The sequence below is a fragment of the Pocillopora verrucosa genome, chromosome 1, assembly GCF_036669915.1.
Source record: "Pocillopora verrucosa isolate sample1 chromosome 1, ASM3666991v2, whole genome shotgun sequence".
In the NCBI taxonomy this organism is placed as follows: Eukaryota; Metazoa; Cnidaria; class Anthozoa; order Scleractinia; family Pocilloporidae; genus Pocillopora; species Pocillopora verrucosa.
The window spans coordinates 27,213,203-27,223,676 of NC_089312.1; the positions used below are offsets into that span (position 1 = coordinate 27,213,203).

Here is a 10,474-nt window from a genome sequence, read left to right on the forward strand (position 1 = left end):
TTCTAGAAGGCAAAGTAACTTAAACTCTCTCGACGTTTTTATTGATAATCAGGTGGTTTAACAGCGTTGCTTACTTAACTCACGATTACAATTTCATTGTCCGTACATCTTTAAGCCTCTCTGCTGTTTGTTTGTCACAAACGTTTTCACCTTGTTTCAGGAATGTATGTTACTTTTCCAGAGACGGCTTCTAATCGTTGCTACAAAATTGTTCTAAAACCTGATCTTTTTTTCACTGTAAGCAAAAACAATACATCAAATTTTATTTGACGAGAGAGGATTAAAATAGACCAGTATAATGAAACACGGAAACATGCAAGAAAAAGGACCTCAACCGACTCCTACCAACATATTGTGTACACATGTTGCAAATGCTAAATGCTATCGTAACTTCTGAGTAAAACAAGAGATAAATACGTGTTTAGGTATCTTTTTTTTCAGCGAGTGAGTTTTTTTTTTCCAATTTTACCGAACTAGTTCACCATAGTCTTTACGATCTCGTGGAGTAACTGAACTTTTTTTTCTGCTTAGTTTTGCTGTCTTTTCTTGCTATCTGCTTATTCCTGCTCGAAACTACAAATCTAAGTGCTACATAGAACATTTATAATTATATTTTAGTTAAGTCACTGCCTGTGTCATATCAAGTAGCTTTACTGCTCTGGTTTTGCTGGGACTTTCTTGCTCTCATCATCCTCAACCATTGTGTCTCGGTATTCTTTAGCTTCCTCAAATGTTTCTTTAGAGAGAGCAGATGGTTCATCTGGAGCGATCTTACGTTCCTCTTCTTCTTCTTCTTCTTCTTCTTCTTCTTCTTCTTCTTCTTCTTCTTTTTCTTCTTCCTTTTCCTCTTCTTCTTCCTTTTCCTCTTCTTCTTTTTCTTCTTCTTCTTCCTTTTCCTCTTCTTCTTCTTTTTCTTCTTCTTCTTCTTCTTCTTCTTCTTCATCTTCTTCTTCTTCTTCTTCTTCTTTCTCTTCTTCTTCTTCTTCTTCCTTTTCCTCTTCTTCTTCTTCTTCTTCTTCTTTTTCTTCTTCTTTCTCTTCTTCTTCTTCTTCTTCTTCTTCTTCTTCTTCTTCTTCTTCCTTTTCCTCTTCTTCTTCTCCTTTTTCTTTTTCTTCTCCCTTGTTGTCTTCGTGTTCATTAGCTTCTTCGCTGGTTTCCTTCAAAGGAGTTGATGGTCGGTCCGAGGTAGTTCGATCATCTCTGTCACTACTTTTGGTTTCAAGTTCAACGGCCTCTTTTTCTTTTGCACCCTCAAAGGAAGTTGATGGTTGTTCTATGGAAGCTGCCTGTTGTCCTTCCTTGTCCTGTTCAGAATCCTGCTTTTGTTCTGATTTGAAACAGAAGGAAACAAAACCTTGATATTTGTTAATCGGTAAGTTGATTGATAAGTCAATCAGTTAGACAATTGGTTAATTTGGTATTATCAACTGAGTTAAAAACGTAAGTAGGCCACCGTAAAGAGTTTTAAGGCTGACGTTTCGAGCGTTAGCCCTTCGTCAGAGGGATTGGTCAGTCTGTCAGTCAGCCAGTCAGTCAGTCAGTCGGTCGGTTAGACAGTCAGCCTGACGGCCCCTCAGTCAGTCATTCAAACAATCAGTCAGTTAGTCAGTCTAACGGTCTGTTAGTCAGTCAGTCCGTCAGTCAGTACGTCACTCAGTCTGTCAGTCAGTCTGACAGTCAGTCCGCCTGACAGTCAGTCCGTCTGACAGTAAGTCAGTCAGTCTGTCCGTCTTTCAGACAGTCATGAATTTTATTAGTTAATCAGACAGTCAGTCAGTCGGTCCGACTGTCTGTCAGTCAAGTGGCCAGTCAGGCGGAGTTTATCAGTTGTAGGTCGGTCATCTAATTTTAATTAGTGGATTGGCAAATTAATAAACTATTTTGACAACGAAAGGCTCGTGAAAAACAGAGTTAATTCATGTTATCTTTGGAACTGATGCCTGAAAATTGATAGCAAAACAATTCGATATCATTTGGACGCATGAACATAACGTTCATAAAAAGCTTTCAGGGAAAACAAAACAAAGTGAAGTGAATTTAAGGAATAGAAAAAGCGACAAAAAAAATAGCTGAGGAAAATAAAAGTAAAAATATAAGTAGCTGCACTAAAAAACTACAAAGGTGGCTTTGGCGTAAATCAAAAAGATAAAGGCTAAGAAGTAGCGATGACTTATGAACCACTTTAAAACTGATTTGGTACAATGAAAACTTTACCTTTTCCATAAGTCGTAGTTTGGACTGCATTATCTCGTGGTCCTTTGTATGGATGAACTGAAATGGAAAAAAAAACAGATTAAGATTAGTGTTTTCGTTAACAATCAATGTATTAGCTCCGAATGAGAATATTGATGACATTAAGATTTCATTTCTATGACAGAGATGAACAAAGTGAGCATCCAAGCACCTCTTTCTATGGAGAAATGATGACCCCTCAGATCTTTTTCTTGATAGAAGTCTAAGGGCAATGCTTTCGGGGTCCTCTCAGGTTCGTTTCCTTTAACTCTCTATAGGTTTTCCCACTAGTAGTTACTATTTTCTGAAAGAGCATTCAAGGCTTTGTCCTTTGATACAGACTCTCAGAGAACGACTCACCTTCCACAACAACCATTTGCAAATTTCCTCCGTTGTCCTCATCTTCGTCTTTTTCTGCTTGAACAACGAAATGGTATCAAATTATCCAACAGGAATATTCTTAAATGTTCACAGTACATAATCTCTTATCCAACGCTAACTGAAAAAACTTATATTGACGATCGAGTGTGAAAATGTGTCACATTAAGCAGTCAAACAAAAATAAAATTGCTTTAAATAAGCACCTTCTCCGCCAATCAACAAATGTAGCTGTAAATATCGAACACTGCAAATAAGTGACATCTACTTCATGATAACAGTTATACTTGTGTGTTTATTTCATAACTGTTCCAACACATTTAAGCTCGGCTAAAGTAAGGGCCAATCCATTCTCTACCCTATTGGCCCACGAGGCATGCAACGACCATTCTTATTCATCGTAGGTCATCCCCCCCCCCCCCCCGTTTCCCACTCTCCTACAATATTCGTCGAGTTTCGTCAATTAAAAAAGCCAAAACAAATTGTGAATTAGGTTTTGTACGAAAAAAAAAAGTAAACAGATCAACAGACGAAAAAACCTTTTTTAAAAGTCCACGTTAAAAGATCAAATAATGCATATCCATCTTTTTAATTCCAAGGACTTAATTGCGATTCTAAAGACAATGTTGGGTCTTGTTTGTTGTAATACCTGCTTCAGCCGGCAGCAAATGTTCTTCCTCGTTAACTTGGCCTACACCTAACAGAAAATGAATCATTTGTTTTTCTTTCTTGATTGCTTTTGCAAATCATTAATGGGAATTCTTCTTCAAGTTCTTCCAATATCGTTAAGGACAAAACAGATAAAGGTGTTAACGGCTAATTTGAATTGGTTACCAGTGGTTTCGTACCGGCCCACGGTCGTTTCATACCCGGTCGATTCGTACCCAGTCAGTCAGTACCAATAAAGTACCAATTAATACTAATAAAGTATGCTGTTAATGTCAAGTATGTTTCAAGTGAGGTCTGTTATTTTAAATAGCGATACAACCTGTGCAAAACAAGTTTTGTTAATGTGACATCAATTCTTGCCACACGACCACCAAAGGTATATTGAATAAATCAATAATTAAAAGCTATAAAGAAAATTAAAGAATAAAAAGTTTTCATTTGGCCCTTCATTCATTATTTTGACATAGATTAGCTTCCTAACTAATTTATCTTGTATTCATTTATTAATTTTTTCTGGTTTGTCGGGATAAATACCAAAGATCAATTTAACAGAAGTTACCTTGCTCCGGATCTGCTTGTCCAAGTTGCACCATTTCCACCATTTCTAGCATTCCATTGTCTCCTTGTTCCTGATCTACACCAATCAACATACATGTATAATAAATATTCATATTCATACATGTATACATGTAAATATATATATATGTATGCTCATATGATCTAAGATCTTGTGAATACTCTAAAGTGACCTTAGATAAGTTCTTATTATATTTAGTGAGCTTTTCCATTGATGTGATGATATGATTAAGTTTCTAATTCCATTAATTGCACTGAGCCATATTATTTTCAGGCAAACTAAAATGAGTTTTTATTTCCTATCACAAAAATAAGATACCTTCCCATCTATAGAGTGACTAAAGAAAACGGTAAACCTTACCTTGATGATCTTGCTGCTTTTTACAGCAAGAGAAAAAGCTGCGCACATGGCTCATCAGAATTCGCAGTTTTGGTCGCAATATGCCCTGCACCTGTTTGGGTAATGCAAAGCGAATATTCATTAAATCTGTAAAAATTAAGAGAGAATATGATAGAGAGTTTACAAACGTAACTTTCATAAACAATGTTAAAGCTGATCATACGACTTAAACACAAGGAAAGCCGATGCTAGAATCAGCCAGTTAAGTTGCATAGCCATTTATCCAGTTCTGATATTTTCCAAATGCCTCAAAAAGAACTATGAGAAATTGCTCAAGTAGCTTTCAGAAATTTCATGTGCAAATTTTTTTTAATGATAGTTTTCAAGGAGCGGGAAATTTTTGGGTGAGAGGAATCATTTTGAAATTAAATGTGACAGCCGTGTTCATTTGCAATTGAAACATTTGATAAGCCACCTACTTCTTTTTTCTTATGAACGAATTCACTCATTGGACGATAATCCCACGATAAGGTTTTTCCTAGGAAGCCTACGACGTATATCTTTCATTATCTACTTTTAAGCATTCTGCGAGGATACGTAATTAACGCATAAACACGATGGAGAAATCCGTCGCGATCGATTGAATTGTACTAATGTACGTCCCTGTCTTACCTGAGGGGTTGATAAGGTGTAGATGATCGGATTCAAAGCTGAGTTAATTGGCAGCACAAACACGGCGATCCAGGCAGGAAGATCGCCTCGGGGACTGTAATCTTTTTCAGCCAAAGACCTGATGCCCATGACTATTATCGGCATCCAACAGGCGCAATCTGTGAGAATGATAAAGAAGACTCTTTTGGCCAATGCTCTCTCCCTTCTGGCACTTGCGTTCTTCTTTCTTGCCTGCACCTCTCGTCTGGTTCCCTTCTTTGCGAGCTGACGGCTGGAGAGATAACTTTTAAGGAAGATTGCGACATAAGCTACCGTCATGAACAGGAAGAGGAGGAAGTTTAACCCAACGAAGATGGCAATGGAGAACTCCCAACCAGCTGGAAACCTGTTGGACAGTTGCAGTGGGAGGCACACAACGGATCGTCCGTAGTAGGTAGGGCGCTCAAGGGCGTCATAAAAGTAACTAATGCCACTGAGGGGAAGGAATGCGATGACAAAACCAAGGACCCAAATAATCGCGCACAGAATGTGTGCCTTCCTGGGAGTCAGCCCTCTGCCATGGTATGGGAAAACGATGTTCTTTAGCCTGTCAGCAGAGATGAGTGCAAGTATCATTACAGAGACCTCACTGGACAGCACTGAGATCGCACCTGTGACCTGACACAACCAACCGGATCGCCACTGGAAGTCATGCAGATAGTAACTTCCCGACCATAACAGGTCTTTGGCACCTAAGGTGACCAAGTAAACGCCCATCAAGCAATCCCCAACCGCTAAGTGCATTAACATGATAAGCTGGACTACGTTTCTCTCTTTGAAGATCAGACGCCATACAATTACGAACACAGCACCAAGCAGAGAAAGGATTCCGATTGCCCAGATACTTTTACGTGGGGCTGAGTCGCGAAACATGCTCTCGCAACTGGCGAAGCTGTCGTCGTATAAAGAGGTACATTGGGCGTCTTCTTTCGTCAGATGACAACACATAAGACTGGTGTCCACTATCCTGTAATCCACAATGTGGAAGGCAAGTACAGTAAAAATGCAAAAGATATGTTGTCATTCACACAGGGATGTATAATCAAAATGTGGGGTATAGCTTATTTTGCAGGTCACTATTGGCTCAATCTACGAATAGTGAATATAACGGTCTTTGAGGCACCAAACTTTCTGCTGATTTTGAAGCTAGGTGAGGTAGGCTGTGATTATATGGGGCCTCAAAAAGGAAAAAGGAAACCTTATACTTGCAAAAGATTGTAACTTCAACAAGAATCTCTGTATAACTACAAGTTGTCAGTAGGTTCAACCGACCTAAACCAGCTAAATATTTGCGGAGCGTGTGGATGTTGAATACGAAATCTTACGATTCCCCCCCTGGCCCCCCTCCACCCTTTCAAAAAATTTCAAATAATACGGAATGGAGGGCCTGAACTAAGTTTTTTTGAATGACAAGTCCAACGCTAATGAAACATAATATAATATGATATTGTACGTTTCTCTGACCACGGAGAAAAACTTACACTTTCATGATGTCCTTCATTCCATCGAAAAACCCGTTAGGAAGCTCAGACATTTGGTTTTTTTGCATATTCCTAAAAATACCATCTACCATCGATAAATAGGTATGGATAAAAAAATTTAAACTGCACCGTGATGTCAAAATGCGTGCCCCCTTGTTGCGTGTTTAAATTATGTTTAAACGCCGTGAAGATTCATCCTTTTTTATAGCTCAGCGTCCCTGGATTTCAGTCTAATTGCTAACCAAGGTCAATCTCGAAACAAACCATAAGGTTTGCGTAAACTGGCAATCCCGGTTTCTTTAAAGGGACCCCTCGCTCTGTGCTCGCAATAAATACCGGTAATCTTTTCTTAAAAATAAGCTGTACTATTGTACCAGCGACATATTAACTGCAGTAGGATAATATTCCCTGGAATTCAAGCAGTTTAGTCGTTAACTCTTCCATTCCCAAGATCACATTAATCATTCTGCCTTCCATTCAGTCCTTATATTGTTAGTTTAGAGAACTTGGTGTTGGTTCAAAAAATAATCCCCTTACTGATGTTTTCCCTATTGTATTAATATTGTAGGGAGAAATGCTTTCTTGGTCACTCGTTGGAGTTAAAGGGTTAAAAAGTCTTTTCAGGATCTTCTTGTAGGGGAATCGACAGCAACAACAACTGAAAACAGAGCAATTGCAGTTTCTCTGTATTTTTGCAAAAAATATAAGGCTAACGCTAGAACACCATGTTCTTATTTCATGATTTTCGATTTAGAAATGTTTTTCTTTACAGGACGTCATTGTTATAAACCAATTTTCATTTTTAGTAAGCCCAGTAAGATCCAGTGGGCTCTAAGATATGATGTGGTGGTCTAATGATAAATTTAATCAGTGGCTATATACTCACAAAATAACCAATTTTGGAAGGTCATTAAAGTTTTCGTTGGTGACACTGGGAATCTTGTTATCAGAAATAGTGCTGCGGAGAAAAAAAAAGTCTGCGTTAGGAGTAAAAAATCACAACTTTAATATCCACCGTAATACGAGGCTAGGACAATTGCTCACAGGAAAGTCTTGTGGCGTCATGTGTTGTGGATCATTTGTTATAGTGTGAATTAGTAAAGAGTGGTTTTGCGTGGTATGACGAGAATGTTGAGGTGTGGTGTGGCGCGGTATGACATGGTAAAGTGTGACGTGATGTGCTATGGTGTTCTTTTGATGATACAGTGTGCTCTGGTGTTGTATGACATGGAAAAGTGTGATATGATGTGCTGCGGTGTTCGTTTTCATGATATGGTGTGCTGTGGTCTGGTATGACATGATAATGTGTGATATGACGTGTTGCGGTGTTCCTTCTCATGATATGGTGTGCCGTGGTGTGGTATGACATGGCAAAGTGGGATGTGATGTGTTGCGGTGTTCCTCCTTATGATATGGTGTGCTGTGGTATGGTATGACATATTAAAGTGTGATGTGATGTGTTGCGGTGTTCCTTCTCATGATATGGTGTGCTGTGGTGTGGTATGACATGGCAAAGTGTGATGTGATGTGTTGCGGTGTTCCTTCCCATGATATGGTGAGCTGTGGTGTGGTATGACCTATTAAAGTGTGATGTGATGTGTTGCGGTGTTCCCTCTCATGATATGGTTAGCTGTGGTGCGGTATGACATGGCAAAGTGTGATGTGATGTAATGTGTTATGGTGTTCTTTTTTTTATGATGACGTGTGGTGCGGTATGTCTTTCGTTGAGGGTTTCAGAAATTATAAAGTTTGAGAAGTTTTTAAGGTTTCAAAATGATATGATGTGCTGTGATTCAATGGGGAAAAGTGTGGCCGTGAGATGGTTTATGTGATCCTCAGTAATCTACATGTGGTGTGGTCGGTAATGTCATAGTATGATATGGCATCGGGTGATATGGAGTGCTTCTTAAGCATACAAAAAAAGAAAAATCCATCGGGTGATTTTTGCAAAAGTTGTACTTACAGAACCTGAAGCTTTCTCGTGCCGCTGAAAATCCCTTTGGGTAAATTCTCGATGTTATTTTCGGACAGATACCTTAAATGTAAATTATGTTTTAGATAAATGCCCAAATTTTTTTTATTGGACTGGCTAGGCAAACGAATAAATGTTTATCTGTTAGAGGCATGACTTTGCACCACGGGTACGAGATGTAAACACGTGCATCAACAGGGAAACTAAATGGTAGCTACAAAGTAATAGTTACAGAGCATGAACAGACACAAAACTTGCGGATTACAACAGTTATTCAAAGTAAACCCTAGTATATCGAGCTACTGAGGCAAACAAGATATCGTGGATCTAGAGTCAGCTGATAGTGTGATAGTAGTATCACAGACAACTCCCCGTCGTCTCGATCAGTTTTTCACCCGCGTTATCCCTTAGACTGTTTTCAAAGTAGCATATTCCAACGATATTATTTAGTACAAATGGGAGCAATTCAGTTTTGCCACGCCCTTGATGGAGTTGTCTATTTTTTTTATAACAAAGAATCCGTCAAATTTCCCACGCATTACTTACTATTTTCAAAACAAATTGTAGTTTTAGAAGCAAGCAAAAGCGCCGTCAGCATGTTCTATACTCTCATGAATCAAGTTAGAATAAGCCAAATCAATAAAGTTTCAGAATCCTTGTTAGAATGGTTCAAATGATCTGATTGGTTGAATAAGACCAAAGCTGTCAAAAATGAATGTCAAACAATCAAAGTTTACAACCAAAAGTGCACAATCTGTATTAGTTCACAAACTGAAATAGTACGTTCGGCAGGTCGAATTTAACACTGTTGCCAGAAGTTTTTCAGTCTTATAACAGAATCTTAAAGTGAAATGTGCATTTAAATCCGATCTAATTGTGGCTCATAAAGACACGCAAATTTTTTTCATATGGCAACTATAAAACAAACTGCTGAGGTTGTATGTTTAATGAATGAACGACAGCCGAATTTACAGTTAGCCGCGATTGACCTCATCATGATCGCAGTCGCTCTGATACCGTCATGATTTACATGATTACATTTTAACAGTTATGCCAGTTTGGTTATGTTTTTCATGATTCCTGCTTGTTTCTATTTTGTTTTTGAACACGAAACTATATATGCTATACAAGTGTTATCTATGTTTGATTTTTATTGCCGTAAGAAAGCTCACAATCTCACTGGGAGTGAAAACCTTCGAAACTCGGACTGCCCATTTCATTTTCTCTTTGAGGATTTTCGTCTCTGCTCACGTTTTTTTAATAGCATCAATCACGGCGCATGGCATGTTTACAAAAAAAATAGTAAACATTGGCAGATAGCGTGACAGCTTTAGCTCAGCTCCGTGTTTTGTACTCTGTTAGAACACGTTCTTTCAATCAAAGACAGCGCGCGATAGCGAGATTAAAAAATGGATCCACTTTCATATAGAAACTGAATCCAAGGAATAGTTTTACTATGCATATTTTTAAATTAGAGGACTTATTTAGGTTCGATAATGCTTTCGCGGATAACAATATGTCATTATTAAGTAAGTGATATCTTTGAACCCAATCACAAAACTTACAGCCCGTTTAAGTTGACCAGAGTACGAAGCAAATCCCTGGGGAGGCTCTTAAGCTTGTTCTTGTCCAGTTTTCTGTGGCATATAATAAGTCAATGAAAATGCGACGAAGAAAGCTTTGGAGCGCTGTGAAACATAGTATATCTCTTCAAAAATAAATTTGTGACGTCGGCGAAAACACTATTCATGGGACATTGGGTGTAGTGCTTGATGACTTACATATTTAACAGCTTGGAGAGGTTGGCAAAAATATTTCCGGGTAGTTCCTCGAGTTGATTGCCTGACAAAATCCTATGGAAAACAGGGATAGCGTAAAAGAAACTAGATACCAAGTTGAAAGTTAAGTCTAGTTTCGCTATCAACCGTTTCAGGAGGATCGAGGACTAACCTGTTGCTTATTGATTACATAGCTACTTCCGATACTTGCTTCTTCCAATCAAATACGATTGCTTAAATCTGCTTTGACACTTTGCCTGAGGTAATGCCTTAGTTTTGCACTGTGCATCCTGTATAGCGCATAAAAATCACGTAATCAGAGGAACGAGCGCCCACA

The 10,474-nt window shown here is 38.5% G+C and overlaps 1 protein-coding gene across 1 annotated transcript; it reads right to left on the reverse strand.

Moving 5' to 3' along the window:
• Positions 1-650: 650 nt before the first annotated feature.
• Positions 651-10,205, reverse strand: LOC136279058 (G-protein coupled receptor GRL101-like). The gene is made up of 13 exons (XM_066162432.1): positions 10,141-10,205; positions 9,925-9,996; positions 8,351-8,422; positions 7,274-7,345; positions 6,388-6,459; positions 4,868-5,873; positions 4,217-4,307; positions 3,839-3,913; positions 3,260-3,307; positions 2,593-2,649; positions 2,215-2,271; positions 1,208-1,327; positions 651-736 (listed from the first exon to the last, which is right to left on the reverse strand). Exons 5-13 carry the CDS (start codon positions 6,453-6,455, stop codon positions 651-653), a joined length of 1,608 nt encoding a protein of 535 aa, XP_066018529.1. The 5' UTR covers positions 6,456-6,459; positions 7,274-7,345; positions 8,351-8,422; positions 9,925-9,996; positions 10,141-10,205.
• Between the last annotated feature and the right edge of the window lie 269 nt (positions 10,206-10,474).